We start from the raw sequence: 26,125 nt of genomic DNA on the forward strand, positions 1-26,125 counted from the left end.
GAGAGAGAGAGAGAGAGAGAGAGAGAGAGAGAGAGAGAGAGAGAGAGAGACCCTAGTAATAAAAACAGACATCTATTAGCTCTTTGGTTTTAGCTTGATGAGACCCATCTGGCACTTCTAACCTATGGAACTCTAAGCAAAATCAGGTATTAAGTCAATATGTTGGTGGTCACTTCTGATAGCAATAGAAAAATAAAATGGAGGAGGTGTCAAAGTTCAGAAAGAGTATGGTCTGCTATTAGAGCCAACAGGAAAAAAAAATGTGACTTTAAAAGTAAGCCAAGCTTACACTGGGCATGGGGGCACATGCCTGTAGTCCCAGCACTCAGAAGGCTAAGGCAGGAGGATCTTTGTGAGTTCGAGACCAGCCTGGGCTACAAAGTGAGCTCAAGGCCAGCCTGAGCTTCATAGTGAGACCTTGTCTCAAAAAGACAAAAATAAAATAAAATAGAAAAGGTAATCCAAGCTCAATAACAATGTAATTAACTTCAATACTCAGAGAAGGAAGCTGGAGATGAAAACAGCAGGAAAAAGATTATTATCTGTGTGGTAGTTGACTTTGGAAGATAGTTGTATTTTTTTTTTTTTTTATGCTGGCAGAGATCTGAACGCTTCTTAATGTTAAAAAGTGAGAAGAGAGGTTGAAGAGGAAAGGAAAATGAAGCAATATTGGAAGAAATAAGGAGTTGGGATGCAAAGCACAGGAGGCAAAACTAGTCTTGGAGAGGGAAATGCCTTAGTTACTTTTCTCACTGTTGAGACAAAATACCTGACACTCTGAAGAATTAAGGGTTTATTTCAGCTCACAGTCTGTAGAGCTTTCAGTTGGCTGGTTCAGAAACACAGTAGCATGGCAGAGGGGCATTGAAGAGCAGACACAGTCCATAGCAGGCAGGTAGGCAGGCAGCAAGCAGCCAAAGCTGTGAGCAGCAAGCCTGCCTGATTTCTGTCCCTCTATAGTCTATCCAAGCCCAAGCCTGGGCTTTGAGCTCAGGTGCAGATAAAGACATTATTAGCTGGATAATACATCAGTGAAAGATGATAATGACCTCAGAGTGACAAAGGATCCCTGTGTACACAGATTGCTTAAAAGCACTTGTCTTTATTTTTTTCAATCTTTCAGAGAGAATTAGATGTTAAATCCAGAAGGTTTGTACCCAAGAAAAATGAGCAATTATTTCTGAAAAAAAAGTGAGTTAAGCTTCTATTGAGTACTGGTTTTGCTGGTAAACAAAAGGAAAAGTATGAGTGGTAGTTTTGGTGATCTCTAATTTCCAGTGTTGGGAGGTTTTGATGTGAGTGTGAAAAAGTAGTAGTGACATTTGTGCGGAAACTGATGGATAGACATTTTAAAGTATAAAGCTAAGTCATCCTTTAGCATCAAATGAAATGTTATTATAATAGGTTTTGACTGATGTCCAATTGAGTCAGTCAGTCACTAGGTCTTTTAAACTCCCAAGTGCGCATCCTTGTTTCAAATGCAGCCTCTTAGAGCCCTGCCCCAGACCTAATGAATCTGAATCTGTACTTCAGTAAGACTGATTGGTAATTGGTGTGCACACTTACCTCTTAAAGCACTACTTCACTTTCTTCTGCTCATTCAATCATGATATTTATTGGCTGGTGTCAACTGTATGAGAAATATCAGTAGATTAGTCGTACAAGAATTTAATGGTGAGCAATTTACTAATTTAAACTAAATTTATAGGGCTTGCAAGATAGCTCAGTGGACTAAGCACCTGCTTTGGTAACACAGGGACCAGGGGTCAAACCCTGCTCCTACATGCCATGCTGGCCCCGCCCCTGGGGTACACTGAGCCAGTGGCTGAGTCCGGGTGTGGTGGTGCACACCTATAATCCCAGCACTGGGGAGGCTGAAAACAGGAGGATCACTACAAGTCCAAGCTGCATAGTGAGACCCTGTACCAAATACATATAATGGAAAATCAATCAATAAATAAAATGTTTACATTCTTGATTCTTTTTAAATATCATTCATTTATAAGAATTTTATTTCCAATAATGCAGTTTAAGAATGGTATTTTTGTTTGGTTGGTTGGTTCTGTGTTTTGAGATGAGGTGTTACTGTGTTGCCCAGGCTGGCATTGAACCCATGGCCTCATGTGAGCCTCTAGCCACTACCTCCCCAGCAGCTGGGACTATGGGTGCATGCCACCACACTTGGCCTACAATTATTATAATTTTCAAATTTCTCAGAGTTTCAAATTGTCATAATTTGACTACTTACACCTAAGTAACACCTTTCTTCAGGATATTCTTTCATAGTAATTTATTCTCATGCAATGCCTCGACAGCAGGACTTAGAACAGTTAAATAGAAAAGAACTATATAGTCTTAAATTCCCTAAATCCCTCTAACCAGGGTGACAAAAATCTAGGCCAGAAAGATTCAGGGAAAATAGATATGAAAAGTCATCTGGGAGTAACAACATTGAGTGTTAAGCTTTCTAACTGAGGTTCTGTCAGATGAAGACTGATTTGATTTCCAAATTAGTACCAAGGCCAAAGAAAGCTATCAATCTGAGCAAGGACAGCAGCCTAATACATCAGTTCTTTCACAGAAAAGAAAAACAAGTAACTATTCAGAAATCATTCACCATCAGGATATAGTTAATCAAATATATCAACCTGCTTTCTTTCGTATAAAGAATCATCAGGCATTAAGCACCACAGTGCTGACTGCTAATCTAAATTAGACTTTAATTAGACATAATCTGTTATGACTCTACTGCCAATTCCTAGCTAATGCTTACATTTGTATGTGTTATTTGGGATTTTTAGATCTTTGGATACTTCTCCACTGAAACAGATTCTCTTCCTTATCAGATGGATAAAGAAAATTTGGTTTTTCTGGTGTCAAAAAAACAACGAATTGCAACTTCAGGTGACATTTTAAATTTCCTTTTTAAATTAGTATGAGTTTAATATTTTTTCCAAAATAAATTTTGCAACAACTCAATTTCTATTAAATCATATTTTCTTTTATTTACTTGTTCAATTCTTCATAAATGGGGAGGATATTACAGTTTTAATAGAAATTATGCCTGCCATTGAAATTGAAATATTACCATTGCTCCAAGGAAGACTAAATAGCAAAAGTTAAAGTTAAAACATTTATATTTTCCTGACAAGGCCCAGACCTCAACTGAACCTCTCCACCATGGCATCTCAATAACGCATGCTCAGTACCAAAGAGAATTACATGTGTTTAATCCCTGAAATTAAGATTTCAAGTTAGGGGCCAGTGAGATATAGCTCAGCTGACTAAGCACCTGCTTTGGCAAGCTCAGGGACCAGGGTTTGATTCCTGGTCCCGCATGCCACACTGGCTCCGCTCCCAGGGCTCACTGAGCCAGAGACTGAGTCTTGACATGGTAGCACACACCTGTAATCCCAGTGCAAGGGAGGCTGAAAACAGGAGGATCATTATGAATCTGAGCTACATATTGAGACCCTGTACCAAATACATAAATGAAAAAAATGTTTTTAAAGATTTCAAGTTAGGACTTCTCCCCATACTCTCACCCACCCTCAGTTATGTTGGACAGGCTTGCTTATGCTTCTGAAATCATGAATTTGGTCAGTCACAGAGGGACACTATCTCAGCTTAGGAAGTTTCCAGTTCATATGTTTCATCTGTTTTCCAATTTAGACGGGGGAACCTGAAGATACCCAAAACTCTTCATTGTTGACACTTTGGATTTTCTCTCTCCTTTTTCACCTATTGATCCCAAGAGTCACCCCTGTCTTCCAGTATTCCGCCCCATAGTCCTGGGTGCTCAGTCTAGGTTATTTAGAAACCTGGAGTTTTGATCCAGTGAGGTAACTCAGTGGACTCAGTACCTGCTTAGGCAGGTGTAGCGACTGCGGTTTGATCCCCAGCTCCACATGCCATGCTGGTCCCACCATCAGGCACGCTCAGCTGGCTACTCAGACCAGGCATGATGGTGCATACCTGTAATCCCAGTGCTGGGGAAACTGAGACAGGAGGATCACTATTAGTCCAAACTATGTAGTGAGACCCTGTACCAAATACATTTTTTAAAAAAGAAAAAGAAAGGAACCTGGTGTTTCTTAAAGCACAGGACATCTTTCAGTCCTTTGTGAACAAAGCCCAACTTTATCCTTGACATTTACTTAGCCCATCCACAATTCAGGCTCTGGTCACGGAACTGTCACAAAAGAACAAATGCAAAAGATCTATCTCTGCTGAGCTGAGGCATTGCTAGAGCTCAGAAGAGGAATGGCATAGCATCTTCAGGATTTTGAAAGCATTTTTCTAAAGAGTAACTAGGTTCTACAGTTCATTTTTGGGCTGGCGAGATAGCTCAGTAGAATAAGGGCTTACCTGGCAAGCGTAAGGGCCTGAGTTCGATCCCCAGTTCTGCAAAAAAAATAAAAAGAAAAAAAATTATATAGTTCATTTTTCCCTTAATGTGTGTTAAGATCTCCACTCTGGGCTGAGTAGCTTTCCAAGTGCTGAGGACACAGCAATGACAAAAAAGGCATAAATATCAGACCTCATGGAATTTACAGTCCCACAGGAAGAGACAAACACAAATATCAAGCAAATGACACATAAAGTATGTCACATACTGTGAAATAAAGAAATGAAGTTAGATAGTAGAGAAAAATCAAGCAGGAATGCAGGAAGGAAAAGTTGGTTTGAATACGGGAGTAGTAAGGTGGTCATGGAAGCCCTGCTGAAAAGAGACTGAGTTTGGAGAAAGGGAGAGAGAGCAGCATGCACTGCAGGCAGAGGGGGACAAGGAGGGACAGACGGTAAGGTTGGAGAGAGAGGAGGAGTCTGTAGGCCACACTAGAGACTTCTGAGTGAGACAGAAAGCTGCAAGAGCATGATGGGTAGAGGGGAAGCGCGGTCTCAGTCACACTGGAAATGTCTATTCTGGCTTCAGTGTTGACGATAGCCTAAACTGGGGAAGGAGTGGAAGCGAAGAGATTGATAGTGGCTCAGAATAGGATAGTGGTTTGCAATCATGTATTTATTTGTTTATTTATTTTAAATGTATTTAGTACAGGGTCTCACTACACAGATCAGACTCATAATGATCCTCCTGTTTTCAGCCTCCCAAGCACTAAGACTACAGGCCCACACCACCACACCCAGTCTCAGTCGCTGTCTCAGAGTGCCCCGGGGGCGGGGCTGGAATGGCAGGCCGGGGATCAAACCCTGGTCCCTATGCCTGCCAAAGCAGGTGCTTTAGTCTGCTCAGCTATCTGGCTGGCCTTTTTTTTTTTTTTTTTTAACTATCAATACCTAAAGACCTTTATTTCCCCAATTTCTCCTCCTACCCAAGCACATTTTGTTCCATGACATTTTAGGTTTTTGTTTTGTTTGTTTTTGTACCAGGCATTAAACTCAGGACCTTGTGCATGCCAGGTAGGTGCTTATGCCACGAGTTCTCTCCCCAGCCCCTCCATGGCATTCTAATATCAGCTATTCATTACTAAGTATATCACATTATATATGGGGTGTGTGTGTGTGTGTGTGTGTGTATCTGTATACACATAAAGAGTAGAACTCATTCACATGCCCCTAACAATTTACACCCTGTTAAAGGGCATTGTTTTTTGATTTTTGTTTTTGTTTTAGAGTTTACAATTATAAAAATTAATTCATCCTGGAAGTGGTTGAACATAAGTGGTTTTCTCATTTAGGACATAAACATAGAAGTATCAAAGGATACAGGCCTTTTTACAAAATGTACAACATTCAGAATACCCCTGATAACAGCACTGAAGTAGTTTCATTCTTTTATACAGCAAACCTGAGGTACTTGTGTGTTTATCCTATTGTAGAACACAATGGTGACGATTCAAAGATTTCTAAGAAATATGAAAAAATTCTCAAAAAGAGATTCCAAAAGATGGCCAGAAAACTCATTCTCTGTGAAATGTACACAACAAATGTGTGTGTATGTTGTATGTGTTTGTGTGTGTGTGTATCTTACATTTTCTCTGTGAGTTCATGTACCATGTTTAGTTGGAGGGCTCTATATATGGAGATTATATCTCTAAGGATTAAAATCCAGCAGTTACTGGGTTTTATTCTATTTAAATTTTAAGTAGCTCAGGGATTTCTAGCAAAATGTTGGTTGTTTTCCTTTTTCTTTCTTTTTTTAGACCAACTTCACAAATGAGTTGTAGGTTTTCCATTGCTGGGAGTTTAAATGAATATTATACTATTGACAGGTAGTAGAAGACGAGATGTGATTAAGTGCATCGTCAAGATTCCCCAACTGGATCTACTAATAACAGCTTCTCAGAAGGGATTAATAAGAGTCTTTAACAGCCAGGTAACTCATGTTTGTTCCTCTTCTTTCTTTCTTCCTCCTTCCCTGTCTCCTTTCTTCTCCCCATCTCTTTTGTCTGTGCCTTATGCATGTTTCATGAAATAGAAATCAGATTTCAGAGATATGACAAAAACTTTTAAGGAAACCAAATAATAATGAGATTGCTGAGCTCTGGGAAAACACTTCAAAATTTATTTTTATTGGCGTATGTTTGCAGTGCATAGTGATGACATTCCTTGTGGGGAGTGCTACATGTACTTAACACATCTTGATGTGTTTTTTGCCTCCTTCCCTCCCTTCCTCACTGCCTAGCTCTTGGCCTCCCTCCCTTTTGCAAGATATCATTCTCCCTATTTCCAATTATCCAGCTTTTTTTACTCTTTATATATTGAACTTCTCATGTATAAAGTCACAGTACATTTAAGTCTGTGTGTCTGATTTATTTCACTTAACATTATGTTCTTAATCCATTTTCCTAAAAATGAATCAAATTTATCTTTTTTAATGGAAGAGTGGTACCTCATGATGTATTACTGTGTGGGGACAATTATTTTGATTTTGGTAACTGCATGTGGCCTGTCCCTCAGGCATGTTAAACCACATGATAATTAAAAGATGAACCTAGACAATTTGTCACATGAAATCAGGAGCACACACAAACCAAGTGATTTTTGTCATCGTCCAAACATGGAATGAAAGGTCCTATCGAGAACCTTGGACTTGGTGTTAATAAAATGGGTTTAATTCTGGCCCTTCTATTTAATTAGCTATTATGGTAAGTAGGAGTTTAATAAGCTATTTACATCTTCTCATATCTCTTTTTTTCACATCTATTCCTCTCTGTCAGATTGCAATGCAAATCAAATGAAATAATGAATGTAGATGCACTTTATGCACAGTTAATTCCTGTACAAGTGGTAGGCATTGCTGTTATCCTCTCTCGCTCTCTCTCTCTCTCTCTCTCTCTCTCTCTCTCTCTCTCTCTCACACACACACACACACACACACATACACACCAGGGATCAAACTCAGGACCTTGTTTTTGCCAGCCAGGCACTTATGCCACTGAGCTATCTCCCCAGGGCCATACCCAAGCCATTTCTTTTCAGATTTTTAAGTTTTGGACTTTGTTTTCAAAACACAAGATTTTAAAGGAATGTATGATGATATAGTCTATATACTATTTCACTACAAAAATTAAAAGGTGAATTTTTAGTGTTAAACAAATTTTAAAAATTCTAATTACTTCATTTCCAACCAGTGATAAGCTTTATACAAGTAAACAACCATTTGAAACAACCATCACATGATTAAAGTTTCCACAATAATTTTTTTTTTTTTTTTTGTATTTTAGGGTAGGGTCTACAGGGTGTTCAGGGTCTTACTACTAGATCAGACTCATAGTGATCCGCCTGTTTACAGCCCCCCAAGTTCTGGGATTACAGGTGCACGCCACCACACCCAGCCACAATTGCTGTCTCAGTGCACCCCAGAGGCAGGACCAGTACAGCAGGTTTGGGGATCGAACCCCCGGCCCCTGTGCCTGCTTGCAGGTGCTTTAACCTGCTGAACTATTTGGCCAGCCCTCCACAATAATTTTCAACCCTGCAGTAACACTCAGTTCAAGGAATCTTTTGAAAGCGGACATCATAGACAATCAGATGCCTTAGGCGACAGGGCAGGATGGCCCTGGAGGTCAGGCACTGGTGATTTGGGTGTGGGCTTGGAGCCTGGTTCCAGCTTAGCACAAGCACAGCTGTGGACATCTCCTGGTCCTGGTTCCTTTTCTAGAACCAATCTTCCCTCCAAAGACACTCATGCTGGTTGAATAAGTGCCCGCAAAGGGCTTAACATCATTGTAAGCACCCAGTACTGTCATCAACTGCTATTACGAAAAAAATGATGCAAAACCAAAAAAATTATTTTCTTCATTTCACATAAAAACCTTCCTGAACTCCTTTTTTTCTTAGTGTATCATTTCCCATCTCACTTTTTACTTTTATGTCTTCAAAAAAGGAACTAAGATGTTATCCAAAAAGCAACTGAGGAAGAGGATAATGAAATAGTTGCATGCTGTATGAAATAAGTGTGGTGGCATTGCTGTACTTCCAGAGATGCTTCACACACACACACACACACACACACACACACACACACACACAGGCTTATAGATGCACACATGTATACTCACAAACACATCCATTTTGATTAAAGCAATGCAAATGAAGAGAAAAAATTGCTTAAAATTAGTTATTTTAAGATTTGATGCACCAGGAATAGGTAATGTTTTGGATGTTATATGACTTACAAAGGAGATGACACATTGTGTGAGAAAAATACTATGGAAGTGTAATTCACAGGGATAATTTGTTAAAATGTAGCCACTAATAACACTAGCTAAATATATTTTAATAGATTAATTCATATTTTAGGTTGCATCTGAAGTAGAATTAATACAGTTAAACATTTTCTTGATGATATGGAATATAAATACATTTCTGCACAATGAATAAATTTTAGAAACTCAGAAAATATTAATAAGGGTTGGGAAAATTTAAAGGGGTTAAGAGTACCGTAAGTGGGTAACATCCACTAAAGATGGATGTTGGGAAGTAGAAGAGGAGGCTAGTTCTTCTGATCTGCTGCTCAACATTTTGTTTTTCTCATCTGGAAGCAAGTCCCGGGTTAGTAAGGCCTTCTGGAACACTTCAAATGAAAGACAGTCTGTGGGTGGCCACGACACACAATTTTAACTTAACGTTCTCCCTGATCTGTTGTGTTTCACATAATCTTTTCCTTCTGGGAAGTCATTCCCTCAGTGTTTCCTAAGCCCATCTGAGCATGCAAAAAGAAATTGGGTCACTGAGATACTTCAATGATTTGTCTTCAACTTGAGAGAGGCAGCTTGTATCTACTAGCTCTCTGCTTAGGATGAATCTCTCTCAGATGCTCTCCTAGCATGGTATAGTACTTAGGGATAAGTTCTTAGGGATCTGTTCACTTAACAGATACCTGCTGCATAAAAGTGGGTGTCCCTTGAATAGAACATCCTTGAGGACTCTCAATGAGTTGGAAAAATAGCTTTTCAGTGAAACAATGTAATAGTTTTTTGTGCAGCTCTATGTTCACTTTGATCTATTTAACATCCTTTGAACTACATTTATCATTGCTGTTAGTACTTCGCATTTCCCACTTTTGTTATCAAATATTGCTTTGAATAACTAAAGAATGTGAGGTAGTTTGGATGTAAGATTAATAAAAGAATTAGTAAATTGTAGGCTTCATAGAACATAGTCACCAAGTTTAAGGACAAGCTACAGAAGAATAAACCTTGTCCACCACAAACTATGTGCAATATTTCACAAAGACAAGCATTTTGTGGGCAGGAGAAACCGGAAGCTAATGCTAGGTAGAATGACCCGTGACATTAAATCCAGGAGAGATTGTGTTTTCATAGTCATTATCCTCATCTTTTAAATGTGGATGCCAACTATATTTCATTATCCTTTTCTTTTATTCATAGATGAAAGTTCAGATCAGCACCAATATCACAGTAAGTATGCTTTAAACTTGTCTAAGAAAGTAAAACTTAAAAAAAAAAGAAAGTAAAACTTAGAGTTTTCATCAAGTTTTCCTTCACAATTAATCAAAATCTTGATGAACCTGAGTATAAGCTATTTCACAGATTATAGATTTATGTTTATTGAGCAATAGCAAAGAAGACCCAGGTATTGTTTCCTGGAGTTAAACTAGCTACAAAGAATTTCTAGGCTGGTCAGACAGCTCAGCGGATTAAAGCACCTGCTTAGACAGACACAGGGGCTGGGGGTTTGATCTCCAGCCTACTGTGCTGGCCCCAACCCCAGGGCGCACTGAGGCTGCAATTGAAACTGGGCATGGTGGGGTGCACCTATAATCCCAGCACTTGGCAGGCTGAAGAAGGATCAATACAAGTCTGATCTGTATAGTGAGACCCTGTAGACCCTGTACTAAATACATTTTTTAAAAAAGGAATTTCTAAACAACTGTTTATCCCTTACAAAATTCAATTTAAGAACCTCTAAATTTTTTAAGCACCCACTCTTGAGGGATGTAAAAAAGGGACACAATCCAAATTATGAGAACAAGGAGGTACCTAAGGGAAATCATTTCTGAACCATTTCATGTTAAACTTGATAACATAAACAATTCAAGAGCAGTTTTGTAATTCATTTAATTCCTATCATTATGTGCACACCAACATTGGGGCAGATGTAAAGCCATAGAAACCTGATTTCAGAATCCTGCCGTGGGCTCTTCAGAGGCAAAGAAATGTTTGGCTTTTTCACCTTGCTTACGTGCACTGAATGAATCCCCTCTCCTACACAGAGCGGGGTGCAACGCTACCAGGTAGAGGAGACTGGACTCTCCATAAACCTTGGAATTTCCATTTCTTAAAAAAACAGATTCATTTAAAATTCCTAACAGGTCTAAGAAAAGATTCAAGAGCCTGCTTGAACACATGTAACAGTTTCTGGCAAATGAGGTCTTCCTAAGGGAGGGACCTCGTCCCACTGTGTATAGTAGTTATTGTAGATTCCAGCTGTGCCAGCTTGGTGACCGTGGGCAAGATACAGGACAACCTCTGTGGCCTCATTTATAATGGACTGCATGATCACTAAGTTATTTCTAGCTAAAAGTTACAGCAGGCAGCAGGGCCAGAGAACACTTAGTCTCTGTCCTGAACCTAGTCTTTCTTTGCCCATGTAAAGAAGGATATAACCTCCCAGAGGTGGCTGGGTGGAAGCTGCCGCTCTGCCAGCTGCCATGTACGTCAGGGAGCAGTGGCTGTGCTTGCTGAGCTGTCTCCAGCGGATGGTATCGAAAAACTCAGGGTGCTGGTGAAAGGTATGAAGAGGGGAAGCTTTTCTGATGCCGTTCAAATGGGACACATTGTAAGGCTTCTCTGCACAGAGACCTTGAATGTCCATAACCACCACCATGCTGTAAAGGAATATATGCTAACTCCAATTCTATGCTTTTCTGGCAGGATACCTCCTGGATTACCGGATGTGATTACCTCTCCCAGCTGAAACGAATTGTGGCCACTACAGAAAGGACTATCATTGTCTGGGATTATAAATCTCAAGGGAGCAGCCAGGTACTATGCCAAGAGAAATACTCAGAAGAAATGAGGTAGTCTTTCCAGAGTTCATGAAGGGTAGGAGCAGTTCACTTTTCCCAGTGAATGTCAATCTCCTCACATAGAAAATGAAGGGATTTAACTAATCCTTTAGCTCAAGTTCAGCCCTTATATTCTGTAATGAAAAGGGAATGTTTTTCTGATTTAGTATGCATTTCATTCAGGGATTTTGTTTTGATTTTGAGAAGAGAGTAATTCCTCTTTTGTTCATTAGTATTTGCTTACTATATGTAATAATTCCATCCATCCTGGGGAATAGGAACACAGATGAGTCACATCTTAATCACTCAAGTGTTATCTTTCTGGTTATACTTACGTTAGCAAGATGAAGCCTTTCTCTCTTGTCCATCATTGTTGGAGAAAAAATACTAAAATGCCCAAATCTGTCCAAAAAAAAAAGAAGCCCTTCTCTAGCTGAGAGGTCACCCGTTAATCACTCCAGTGATTCTTCAGATTGTGCAGACATTTGAAAGTAATGAACATGCTTCCTTCCCGCACTCAGAAACCATTTGATCTTGAAGGACTTCATGAATAAACATAGCATATAATGTAATGGAACAGCACATTGTGCTATAAAAAGAGGATTGAGAACAATAGGGGCTCAGGAAGAGGTGAGATCGATGAGCAATGGGGATATAGGAAAGCTTGGAAAACAGGCTGACTTTGAAGGACATAGGGGATTAAGAAATTGTCTTAATCTTCCTCCAAGGCTTACCTTTCCCTAGCATCTGTGAAAAACAAAACTTTTAGTACAGTTTGTCAACAGGGGAACCAACTACTGATGCCAAATGATATCAAAGACTGCAGTCTGTTGTTGCTTGGTGTGCTTTATGACACAGTGTGTTATTGTCTCATGGTGTTTTGCACTAGCCTTTGTGCATTTCTGGAACCCTGAACGTCAGTCTGGACTTTGATCATCATTTCTCTCTCAAGCTGTTGTTTTTGCTGTTGATTTTTTCAATCTTGTGATTCCTTGAAGCCTCCTTCTCCAGTCTCCAGGAACCTCTTCCGCTTCCCTTCCTGCCCTCCAACCCAGGAGGATCACCTGGGCTTGTCACCCTTAGCCTCTGCTCCCTTCCACCCATCTTTGGACCCGCATAAGTGATGTAGCCCTTTCTGCCTCTCACAGGGGCTAAGCACTGCTAGAGAAAAGCACAGGCGGTCCTGCTCGGTGTCCTTACAAGCCCAGATCTGCACGCTCAGCAGGGCTCCCAGTGGCTTCTGTCCACCTGGTGCTTGTCCTTGCCAGCTCACTCTCCCAGTCCAGGTCTTCCAGTGTCACTGTCCTTCCCCACCTCTCCCTCTTGGCACATGGAGTTGCCCTTGGTTTCCAGAGAGGACTGACTGTATAATTTGTCCTCTTTCAAAGTCTAGTCCTCCCACCTACTGCTTTAACTAAAACACCTCTACCTCCTTACTTTCTTCCCTCCTCCCTTGGAAGAAAATCTTTGCATGTGACACCCCATCTCCTCCTGTCTTGGCCAGCACTCCACAGTCTTTCCCCTTTCTGTCTCCCTGACGTTTACCTCCTTTTAGGATTTCATCCTCTCAAGCTTCTCTTTGTCTTTCTCTCCATTATTGAGGTCCCAGGTCACTTTACCTGAGCCTGGGAACTAAGAGTCTTCTGCACTTTATACAGATTCTCATTTACTGCCTCCAGTGCATGTCCTGTTATAGGACTGGTTCCACTCTGCTTGTCTTCTCCACCAGCATGGTAGGTCCACAGAGTCGGAAACTGTCCTGTTCAGCCATACTTAGAAAAATTCTTGGCACATGGTAGAAGCTCAGCAAATATTTGTGGAATGACTGAATGAACTTCTCAATATGTACACCTCCTACTCATTCTGATGGAAATGGGACACATTTTTTACCAAAAAAAATTTTTAATATATTTTTTCAGGCCAGGGAGATAGCTTAGCAGCACAAGTGCCTGCCTGGCAAGTACAAGGCCTTGAATTTGATTCCCTATATGGCATAAAGTATATATATATTTTTCTCTTTGTTTTAGAGAGGTAGAAATTCTGAAAGAGCGATAGTTGCATAATTTGGTAAATGCATTCAGTAGTACAAATACATGACAAATGCCTGTTGGATATTTCTGGATAAAGTTGTATGTTGGAATTTTTTTCTGGACATGGGACTTTGGGTGTTTGAGGTTTTTTTTTTTGTTTGTTTGTTTGTTTGTTTTTTCCTATACCTGGTATTGAACTTGGGACCTTGTGCTTCCTAGGTACATGCTTATGCCACTGAGCTGTATCCATTGCCCCTGCATAGGACTTCGAAACTTCCTTTTCATTTTTTTTAAATATGCAGTTTAATGTCAATGATTTGGCAACACCTGAAGCTTTCTGTATTTCTTGTTAATATTTGTTTACAAATCCAAGAGAAGGCCATTCACAGTAATACATCATAAAATCTCATTACTTACTGAACTAAGTAATGAGTTAGTAAAACACCATGTTGGGTTCATAGTGAATGTTTATTAACTTTTTTTAATGGAGGTTATGAGCAGAGCATATTTATTGGGGGAAAGAAAGCTTCTCTCCAAGAGAGGGACAGAAGGGAGGCCCCAAGTGGGTGATCCCCTTATGTTCATTAACTCTTATTTGGTCAATTTCCCATTTTTTAAAAGTCTCTTTATTACTGTAAGAGTATCTAAAATAATAAAAACACCATTAAGAAATATTTTATTTTCTTTTATCTGGCGGGAATTGAATCAGGACCTTGCACATGCTAAATGCACACTTTACCATTAAGCTACATCCTCAGCCCTGGCAATATTTAATAATTAAAGCAGTGCAATAATCCATTAAAATATTCTTCTATTTCTAGGAAAACTATTTCGTCATCAAGCCCATGGACCACTGCCTTCTGTGCGTGTGTGTGGTGCCCCTGCCTGACCAGCTCTGCCGAGAAGACATCCTCCTGGGGGATGATGGCGGGTTTGTGAGCAGATTCACAGTGAATAGTGATGACTTTGGTTTAAAGCAGGCAAAAATAAAAAAAAAATTGCAAAGTCAGATCTTAGACTCAAAGAACTTCAAAAGGTAAGAATGATCCATTTGCTTTGATAATTATAATTGTTGTTTATTTCATATTATATACAGTGGAAAAAGGTGCCATCTTATGCTGGAGATTTGAGAGTCAAAGCTGAATAAGAACAGTTTCTTCCCAGTTCACAGTATCTATTTTATATTTTAGATCTTACTTATGTGTTCGTTTTTTCACACTAGTGAGACAATAGCCTGTTTTGAAACTTAGTTTGACTGTTACGTTTATTTTTAATTTTTTTTTAAAGGAAGGAGCAGCAGGGATGGGGGAAAGGAGAAAAAAAAGGAGGGGAAATATATTGGGATAATTGTACAACTGATTTCTATAGGTTTGTTGAAAGGAACAGTTAATGCTTAATTGTTTTATCAGTCTTATATGCCTTTATCTGGATCTGAGCAACTATTTTGAAGATAACAATATGTAATATATCAACTATTGTTAATTTCTTATCACCTTGCTTTGAAATTCTGTATCATTCTTACTGTATTTAGTTGTTTTGTTTTTGATTTTGTGATTGTTTTGGGGATTTTTGTTGTTCTCTTTAAAATAAAATTTTAGAAATATTTTTCAAAAAACTGAGCAAGGAATGTATCTTGTCTCAAGGGACTTCCAGTTCAATAGGAAAGATGGACATGAAAATTACCAACTGAAATTCTTTTTAAAAAATCTTTTATTTATTTGGTACAGGGTCTCACTACGCAGCTCGGTCTCATAGTGATCTTCCTGTCTCAGCCTCCACAGTGCTGGGATTACAGGCATGTGCCATCACTCCATTTCAGTGGCTGGCATACATGCCTGGGTTTCCAGGACTAGTGCACAGGGGGTCGAACCCGGGTCCTTGTGCTTTTCAGACAGGCGCTTAGACCACCAAGCTATTTCTCTGGTCCCAAAATTCCTTTTTTAAAGTGATACTGGCAAATGAAACTTCCATATACTTGAATAAAGAGTTAAATGAATTAAATCCTGAAAAATCTACACATGTGACTATTTATTACCACTCTCATATTAAAGATTCTAAACATCAAGGACTGGCCAAATAGCTCAGCAGATTAAAGCAGCTTCAAGCAAGTGCAGGGCCCGGGGATTAAATCCCTGGGCCTGCCCTGCCAGCCCCGCCCCGGGGTACACTGAGAAGGCAATTGAGACTGGGTGTGGTGGTGCGTGCCTGTAATCCCAGCTCTTGGGAGGCTGTAAACAGGAGGATCACTACGAGTCCGAACTAGTAGTGAGACCCTGAACACCCTGTAGATCCTTCCCTAAAAAATAAAAAATAAAAAATAAAAAATAAAAAATAAATGATTCTAAACATCAAAGCAATGGATATAGAATTCAAAGGAAAGTTTTGATAGATTTGACTACATACCAACAACAACCTCTTGGACCTCAAGATATCCATTTAAAAAGTAGATAACAAACTGAAATGAATGTCCACCACAAATATCGCAGAGAATTGATTAATGTTCTTTTATAGGTCTTAGAATTCATTAAAAGCAATAATTCTCCAAAGGAATAATGAGAAAGGCCATGCCCAGATAAGATACATGCTCACACACATATAGCAATAAATAGTTCAGCAAGCATGCCAAAGTGATCACCAGACAAAAATGCTAACAGTATCACCAACTGATAAGGTAATGGTTGATTATGATGGCTTCCTTAAAGTTGAAATGTCTTCCAAGGTTTTACAGCTAAGGTATCTATTACTTTTGTTTTAAAAAATATGGTTTTTATATTAAATTCTACTTCTCTGTTAACCATGAGAGTACAACTTAAAAATCAGGTATCATTTTTCACTTATAGAACTGGAAAAGATGGGGCTGGGGAGATAGCTTGACAGTCTAAGCAGCTGCCTGGCAAGCACAAGGACCTGGGTTCTGTCCCCAGTACCACATGCCAGTGCTGGCCCCAGAAATCCAGGCAGCTTTGCCAGTCACCAAAACCATAGTTGTGCACACCTGCAATCCCAGCACAAAGGTGAATCACTTTGAGTCTAAGCTACATAGCAAGAGCCAGTACCAAATAAATAAAAATATTTTTTAAAAAAGAAGTGGAAAAGATTACAAATAGGAAGACCCTGTGAGATGGGCCTACTGGCACACTGTTGGTGGTAGAAGAAAGAGTCAGGTGAACCTTTCCAGAAAGCAATTGAGAAAGATGCATCAAGCACCCTCATAACATTATGCTTTGGGATCTGGGGTCCCTGTGTATTCTAAACCATAAGTATGGTTATAACAGCCTTATAGCTAATGGCAAATTATCTAGTGTACAACGGTAAGGGAGTAACTAACTTAAATGATTAACCATTTACATAAGTAAGCTATATAAAAATGGTATGAATTATATAAGTATTTACATATTTTATAAATATGTCATGCATATATAATATATTTACATACAAACATATCTTGCCTGCCTTTTAAAAAAATTTTTTTACCTGCCTTCTTAACACAATAGGCAGCACATCAGTGTCATAAAACATATTTTTTCTTCATGTTCCTAAAAAATATGGCATCAAGTGTGTTCAACGATCAGACCATAACCATATTCAATACTGTCATATATCCATTAAATTATATTTTGAAATGCATTTAACATGGACAATGTTTATGATATATTAAGAGAAATTATGCATCTATATGCACACAAATCCATTTTTATGAACACATATATCTATATGTTTTAGAAAAAAACTTCAATATCATGTATATCTGTGTTTAACATAGCATCCCACATTTTTTTCATTCCTAGTGTTAAAAGGAAGTTACATAATGACTGGGTTATGAAAGTCAAATATATTCCATCCCTAAATTGCTTTGGATCCTGCTCCTTGGACAGTGTCCATTCATTAGTTTTTGAATCCTTGAAGAGACTTGGTGACAATTTGTAAGTATAGCAGTCTATATTCATGAACATTCTATGACTTTCAGAAATTTATAGTAAGCCTTGGAAATTTTAAGAAAAATCAGATGTTAGATATTAACTATTCCATTTGCTTGATAAGGTTAATTGGATCTTTAGGAGGAAATTGAAGTCACTAATGCAATGTGAATATGATATGTCCTCCTCATAGCAATTTTGCTTGTTATTTCTATAGTCTACTGGAATAAATCAGTACAGTCATATTCCAAATATTGTAGTGTTGGTCAACCTTTATATTTTTTAAATCATTTCTTTATTAGCCTGTGAATATGATCTGTTCATAGCACCATCATGTGTTATGGAATGATGAATTTGAATAATATTCTAACTCACTTTCAATTTGGCTAGATTTTTATTAACAACTAGAAAACAGCTACTGCATTTTAATTTTTAGTTTTCAAATTCCTGAAGATATATGCTATAATAAGTAGACTTTAAAAACATTGTGCAAAATTATAGAAGGATGATAAAAGGACTGTGTGTTGTATGAATCCATTTTTATTATATGTTTAAAATTTACAGAAACAGAAAATAGGTCATTGGTTGCCTAGGGCTAGTGATAGCAACAAGAATCCCAGATGGACACAAGGAACCTTTCTAGAGTGACGAAATATATGGTTCCAAACTTTTGTGTTAGTTATTTCACAAATGTACCAGTGAATTACCCACTTTTACAAATGGTGAATTCTATGGTATGTGTTTTATTTTATATTATTATTATTATTATTATTATTATTGTAGTTGTTGTTAGTCTTTTTGACACTGGGTCTCTTATACAGTTCAGGCTAGCCTTGAACTCACTTTTATTGCCTAGGCTGGTCTCCAGCTTGCATTGATCCTCCTGCCTCAGCTTTCCAAAGGTAGGGATTACAGGCGTAAGCCACCAAGTCCGGCCTATGGTATGTAAATTACACCGCAACAAAAATATCTTTTAAAAAATTCATTGAGACTTCTGGTTTCCAGTTTGGCACATGAAGAACTTGAAGTTGTCACTCTCTTCTAACAACAAGTAAGAAAGTGAACAAACTGAAATCAACAACTCTTTTTCTATGGTTGGCTAGGTGAGATCACAGGGACATTTTGCTGCCTTCAAAAGAGGGAAAGAGGGAAGCAGATATGAGAATCACCATTTACTAGAGCAGAAATCCATGAGCAGAGACCCCAGAGCCAACAGTATCACAGTAGAAAATCCTAATCTATCATTGACAGGTTTCTGGGTACTCAGCATGGACAACTGTGAGAGCCAAAAACTTGAACCCAGGCATGGCTGCACACTCTTACACTTCTAGCACTCTGGGAGGCTGAGATGGGATTGTGAATTGGAGCTCAGTTTGAGCGACGCAGCGATTTAACAAGACCCTGTCTCAAAGGAAACAAAACAAAACAAAATGAAGTAATTAAACTTGGTGTAAAGGTACTGGGCTCAATCTCTAGTACTGAAAAACAAAAAACTTGACAGATCCCCACATTTTTGTGGCTTTCACCTCTAGGAACTCAACCAGATTTTCACAATAAATATTAGAGAAAAATCTTACACTTCTGGCAAGAACAGAAGAATAGGAACTGTTCCAAAATACACCAGAGCATTCTGTTCTTGACAAGACCTGCCCACCAGAGAAACTATGTTCCCAGAGCCTGAACTATAGGATTTTCCAGAGAGGAGCCAACCTGGAGGAAAAGAACTACTCAGTTCTGGTAGACTATAGCCATTCAGGCTCAACTAAGGGCAAAAGTGAGAAGCAGTTCTAGAGTTCACAGTTCAAAGGCACAGGCTTACTGAAAGACTGAGACCTAATCACAGGACTGTTGGGCACAATGAACACCTGCCCCAAGAGCCACCTTCACATAACTAATGGCCTCTCACCTCGTATATCATACCTATCAGGAAAAAACTTAACACCACACTAAAAGAAGAAACAAAAACAAAAACCAACCAGAGATTAAAGAAATAGAGCAAGTACCAGCATGAGACTTAGACATGACAGGGATGCTGGAATTATTAGACAGGAAATTTTTTTTGAGAATTGATATGCTAAGGGATGGGATAGATAAAATAGACAACATAAAAAAAGATGTATAATGTAAGTAAAGGGATGGAATTCTTTAAGATAATCAAAAGGAATTGCTAGAGATCTACACATTAATGAAGGTGAAGAATGCCTTTGATGGGCTTAGAAAACTGGACAAGATTGAGAAAAGAATCTATGAGCTTATAGATACATCAGTAGAAGCTTCCAAAACAGAACTGTTAAAATAGAAAGAAAGAAAGAAAAAAAAAAGAATAGTCCAAAACTATGGAAGAACCACAAGAAGTATAATATGTGATGGAACAGAGAAAAAAGTGAGAAAAGAAGAAATATTTTAAGCAAAAATTACTGAGAATTTTCTCAAATTAAAATCAGACACATGGGCCCCTCCTCTGGTGAGGGACTTCAGAAACCTCCACCAAACTCTGCAAGAGGGCAGAAATCATGCTAAAGTGGCTACACAGCAGGCTGCAATCCTCCAGCAAAGTCTGTCTGCCAGGGGACTCTGATGATTTGTAATCAAATTGTGTTTCATTAAAGAGAAGGTGTCCAAAAAAAAAAAAAAAAAAAAAAAAAAAAAAAAAAAAAAAAAAAAAAAAAAAGAAAGAAAAGAAAATTAGACACAAAACCACTAATTCAAATATCTCTGAGAACACTTAGAAGAATGAATACTAAACACACAATACAACCAAAAAACAGACTGTATCTAGGAATATCACTTTCAAACTGCAGAAAATGAAAGACAACGAAAAAATCTTGAACAAATACAGGGGACAAAAATATTTTATCTAGAGAACAAAAAGGAATAAGGATTATATCTGATTTCTACAAGCAAAACAATTATCTGAAATATTTAGTGTTGAGGACGGAAAAAACCAACCATCCTAGAATTCTGTACTCTGCAAAAATACACTTCACAGGTGAATAAGAAATAAAATTTTCTCAGATAAACAAAAATGTAAAGAATTTGTAAAATGTCAATATCTCTGGCCATTAGAGAAATGCAAGTTAAAACTTTCAAGATTATGGAAAAAAAACTTTCAAGAACTAGTGAAAGAAGGTCTTAGAAGAAAAATAATATAAATGAGAAATTTATATTTAGATTAAAAAGGAAGAGTATAAAAAAGACAAAAGGTAATTAACTTATTTTTCTTATTCTTAACTGATATAATAGGTAACAGATTGTTCAAAATAATATCAAGGATGTCTTTAATCATGTATACATGTATGTATATATATGCATATGCATAATAAAATAATTATAAAATCACTTACCAAGGGACTGAGGGATAGAATTAGTATTGCTTTTGTTTTTTATGACGCATTTGCCTTCCTAGTGAAGATATATATGTTATTGAAAAGTAGATTCAGATTAGTTGAAAGTACTTATTACCAATGCTAGGATATCTACTTTTAAAAGATTAAAAGAAGAAACAAGGAAAAGAGAAGGAGAATTGACATTCAGGAGAGCAGAGCAAATAGAGTAATATAAAATGCTCAATTACAACCACAAAAAAAAAGAAAAAGAGTGCAAGAAAAATAGAAATATATAACATAGACAAAGAATAAAAAAGATTCTATCAGATTCTATCAATCAGATTCTATCAATAATCACTCTAACTGCCAATAGTCTAAATACATTAATTAATTATAAAGATATAAATTGAAATTTACTTAAGAAACGAATGCATATTTATATCTAATTTGATTTCATATGGTGAAGGCAATTCTTAATATATTCATGACTGCAAAGGAACATTATAAAAACACATGCAAGTATAATATGCCCTTGTAGTCACATATTCTATTTCAACATCTAGATAGTTTTCATTTCCAAGGTATGCAAATCTAAAGCCATGATTTTACCAAGGGAAATATTTCCAGTAAATTGAGCAGGATAATTATAACAGGCAACATGGCAACTAGACACTAATAATAGTCACATAGCTTAGCTTTAATCCAGAAACAAATCAATTCCTCCACACATATTCATTAATATATGTAAGTCATTACCTCAACTCTAAATGCTCAAAAGGGAAACAAGAGCTATAGACATAATATCAGTGGCAAGCCAGAGCCAGCTCAGGTGGGTTCAAATATGAGAGTCAATTTCAGGAATTTGGAAGTCTGTTGTTAAACACTATGATTACTACTAAAATCAAGTTGCACAGATTCACAATTTAAATATATTTTAAAAACATGATTGTGAGTGCAATAAATACTCAAATCCATCATTTCTTATTTATTTTACTATAATTTGCTAGCACTTATTTTCTCAAGGTTTTTCATACCTGTGGAACGTAAAAATACTACACAATGGTATCTTTTCCCAGCCACATGTCAAAGACATCTTCCTGGGTGCTTGAAATCACCTAAAGGAAAAATAAATAGTTCATGGAAAACAGCAAACAGCAAGAAGCAGTGACGCTTCCCACTTCCTTTTCCTAACAAAATATGAAACATTTACCAGCACAACAGCACAGAAGATGATAATTAACAATGCAGAGCAATGTGTTAAGGACCATTTAAAAGGTTTAAAATTATAGACACAGAAGCCATTCGAGAAAGGAGGTGATAAGTGGCAGCCCTCCCTAAGCCAGACAGATAAGCACAAGAAATCTTACAGAAGGACTGCACAAAATGTCTAACAGGGATTTCATTAAGACAAGTTCCAGCTGCCACAATAAACATACTAGGCTTGCACTTAGCAGGATGAAACAGCTTTTTGTCTTCCTTCATAATGTCTTTCCACTATGAATTCAGTTGCCTGATGCTAATGCTAACATTATAAAATAAATCAAGAGATTATTCTGAAGAATATTGATAGGTTCTTACAGAACCTAGAATTTATTTGTTCAAAAACTCGAAGAATCTTTCTTCTGACTTTGTGCCTTTCCTTATCAGTTCTTGAAGACTCTTAACTCCCAGTACACCAAACTCAAGGACTTCAAAGTCTGATGCTTTGACCTCTCTTTTATCTTGCATTTCATCAGTCTTCTCCTTAACCTTGTTTCCTCCTTATCAACCTGGACCTCTATTTAGTCATCTGAGCCCCTGTCTCACCAGCATTCTTCTTTGCATTATATCTCTGTCTTCTGTTGTTGTTTTTGTTGTGTGTGATGGTGGTGGTGGTGGATTATTGGGATTTGAACCCAGGTCCTCACCCTTGCCAAGCAGGCACTGCATGGCTGAGCTGTATCCCCAGCCCCTCTTCCATCCCTGTCTATATACTGCATCAATCAGAAAAATTCCACCCCTTCTGCTGAGCAGGGCCTTGACCCTTTTACACATGTTTGATCTGTCTCCTTTCCATTTCTCTCAGTGACTATTCCAAACTTGAATTCCTTCTACCATCCCCTGATGTCCTGTTTTCCTATATAATACAAAACTCTGAGGCCTCAAGGAGAATTCTCAAACATATTGCACCTTTCAAAAACATCTGTGATCACACCTAGATTTACTTCTTTTCTTTTTGTTACAGAGGTTGAAGTATCAAATCCTGCATGAGTAACTGCAGTTCAGTCTACCATCTCCCACATCTTGTTCTCTCTCTCTCTCCCTCCCTCCCTCCCTCCCTCCCTCACCAATTAGAAAACAGAAAAAAGTCCAAATGATATAGAATGTCACCTAACAAAGTAATATGAATTTCATAGTATTCGTTGTAATACATAGTGTTGCCTTCTAACCAGTTATTCATATTACCAGACGTATGCATGTAAAATTTGCTATCTTGATTTCTCCTTGTTTCTTCTTATCTTCTATCTATACCACCTCTTTTCTTTCCTCACCTCCTAACTTTTGGAAAGAGGTCTCTGAATTCTCTCTCCCCACTTTCTTCACATCACCCTTTCCTTCCATAATCCTCTATAATTCTATAAGCAGAGCTTCCTCCTCTGCTATTCCGTGGAGGCAGAGCCTCGAGGCATTCCACACTACACATGTGAGACATAACACCTACTCTCCTGGCCCCTGGAAAGCCACTTTTCTCCCTACATCTCACTGCTTGACCTTTTTCCTTGTGATTCTTCTTGGTATGCTGGCTCTTCCTGGTGGTGTTCCTCACAGTTCTGTCCTTCATCAACTTTTTATCTCACATTTTATGTTCTTCATGCATAGCACTCATCTCCCACACACCAATATCCATGTGCTGATGAAACCCACGCTTCCTTGAACTTCGGATTTATGTATCTGTGCTTGTGATCTCAAGTCCTCAAGCCAACAGCTGGATCTTGAGTCTGATAAGGGAGACAACAGATACATGATTTCCAAAGAGGGGGATACAGACTATGATGTACTTGTAAAAAAGGCATATGGCAGAAGGAGAGGATGCTGAGAGCACTGTAAAGTAGGACTATAGGGGAAGAAACTTGGTGAAGGCTCTTGGAGAAGATGCCGTGTGTGTGTGTGTGTGTGTGTGTGTGTGTGTGTGTGTAGCTCTGAAAGACTGGTATGAGTTAGCCAGGCCAAGTGATTGGATGGGGTTCAAATAGATAAATGGATACATTAAAGGCTGGCATTTGCAAGGTAGGGAAGTGAAGGAGATGTTGAGTTCTAGAAACTGTAAGCGGTGTGGTCTTATTGGTGTTTCAAGGGTAGACAAGAGTTGGGAAAGATGAGGCTAAACAGGCCAAGGATGAAAAGATTTGTCTGCCATGCTATAAAGCTGGAGTTTTAATCTGGAATGTACCAATGGAGAAAATCACTGAGTATTTTAAATGGGAAAGTGATGAAAATATGTTCTTTTGACAGATCATCCTAGCAGCAAAGTAGAGACTAGACTGAGGAGATGCAAGTAGAAAAGGAGACCAATTGAGAAGCAGACATGGCAGGACTTTGGAGGAGAAATAATGAGGATTTGTACTTAGCCAGTGATAATGGAGATGCAGAGAGGACAGATTCTTCTATGCTATATAAGAATTGAGGAACTAGTGGGGGGATTTGTTTTACTTTTGTATTCTCAACCATAATAACAATATGCTTACTAGAGATGCCAAACAGCTCCAAGTAGTGACATAATGGTATACAACATTCATCTGTTCTCATGATGATCACATGGATAGACAACAAACACATAAGTAGATAGTGTAAATATAAGTGAGCATATGACGGGAATAATGTAAGGCTAGAGGGAGAGATGGAGAATGGTGGGAGGCAAAGTTTTGGAAAGGACAGTCAGGAGAGTCTGCTCTGAGGAGACAGTGTTAAAGCAGACACCCGCATGGGGTGACCATTTACTCAGGCAAAAACCTAGAAAAAAGACATTTGTGCATCAGGTGACTCCCAGGCCTCTAGTTAGGAGGACTGTTTATGTGGGACTATTTTCTAAGGCTATGAGTGAAAGAATAAATTTTTGCTACAGCAATTGAGCTCTAATGTCATTTCTACCACCTCTAGCTCTATTGTGTTGTTTCTAGGGGATATATTTTCCTGACAAAAAGAAATTATTGGGCCAGGGAGATGGCTCAGTGGAATAAGCACTTCCCTGGCAAGTGCAAGGGCCTGAGTTCAATCCCCAGTTCTGCCCCCCCCCCAAAAAAAAGAAATTATCTAGATTGAATGGGATTTACAAAACGAGAAAGTAAGAAAACAAAATATAACAATAACATTATTTCCTGTTTAAAATATTCAGTGACATTATTTATGAATTAAAATTATCTTAACTTTCTTACCACATAGGTCTTTGGTAGTTCTCAAATAAGCTGAGTGATGGTGTTTTGAAAAACATAGCTGTAGCAGTTGAAAGTATTTAAGCTCTTTTATGAAAAATGGATTTGTAAACAAGATTTTTATTTCCATGTAGTGTCAAAATCTACATTAATAATAAATGGTACAACATTGAAGAAAAGGAAAAGAGTCACATTTTCTTTTGTGAAGAGATGACAGTGCCAGGATTCCCTTTTTGCAAGTGTTAGGATCTGACTTCTAGTCCACTTGTGAATTTCTGGCTTACGTTTTAAGTGAGGTAGATATATTTTGTTTTCTTATTTTCTCCTTTTTGTAAACTCTGTTTAGTGTAGATAATTTTTTTTGGGGGGTCAGGAAAAAATATGCCCTGGAAACAGCACAATTATAGGCAATTAGAATTTTTTTTTTTTCTGGTGAGGAAATTTCAAGAGCAGGGGTGAACTAATCACACTCCCACACTCTCTCTTAATTTATTTTTATTCTTGAACACTCTTCTATTCACACAAACACATATAGACACAGATGCACATGCACACACACATATACACACACAGAGGCAATCAATCTATTGGGTTTAATGTTTATTTTCATGTTTCTTTAAAACGTATGCTTGAATGTATCTTTAATTTATGTAAAGATAGCGTAGGACATTTCACTTCTATTCTTTATAGTGTTCCATTGGTTTGGTACTTAGTAGTTATGAATGCTTAGATTATATAGAAGTGTTAATTTTCCAACTAACCAAAACATTCTGGTTTTCATTTCAAAGGGCATCGATTTTGCAATAGTGAGGATTTTATCTTTGAGAAAAATTCTGGGCTTCCTACTTCTTAGAATTTAGTTGTGGCTCTAATCATCTACAAGTCAGAAAACTGAGCTAAAAATACTCAGCAAATGGTGATCATTGATCTGATCAGACCCTAGCTA

At 38.0% G+C, this 26,125-nt stretch overlaps 1 protein-coding gene across 1 annotated transcript in view; it reads left to right on the plus strand.

The window, feature by feature from the left end:
* Nucleotides 1–26,125, plus strand: part of Wdr64 (WD repeat domain 64) — a 159,439-nt gene that overhangs the window by 14,352 nt on the left and 118,962 nt on the right. The window contains exons 3-8 of the mRNA XM_012513720.2: nucleotides 2,802–2,904; nucleotides 6,234–6,337; nucleotides 9,858–9,887; nucleotides 11,364–11,474; nucleotides 14,349–14,563; nucleotides 17,316–17,450. Of these exons, the coding sequence (XP_012369174.1) occupies nucleotides 2,802–2,904; nucleotides 6,234–6,337; nucleotides 9,858–9,887; nucleotides 11,364–11,474; nucleotides 14,349–14,563; nucleotides 17,316–17,450 (698 nt within the window). The remainder of the gene's footprint in view (nucleotides 1–2,801; nucleotides 2,905–6,233; nucleotides 6,338–9,857; nucleotides 9,888–11,363; nucleotides 11,475–14,348; nucleotides 14,564–17,315; nucleotides 17,451–26,125) is intronic.

This window comes from Octodon degus, unplaced genomic scaffold, assembly GCF_000260255.1.
Source record: "Octodon degus isolate 3935 unplaced genomic scaffold, OctDeg1.0 scaffold00017, whole genome shotgun sequence".
NCBI lineage: Eukaryota > Metazoa > Chordata > Mammalia > Rodentia > Octodontidae > Octodon > Octodon degus.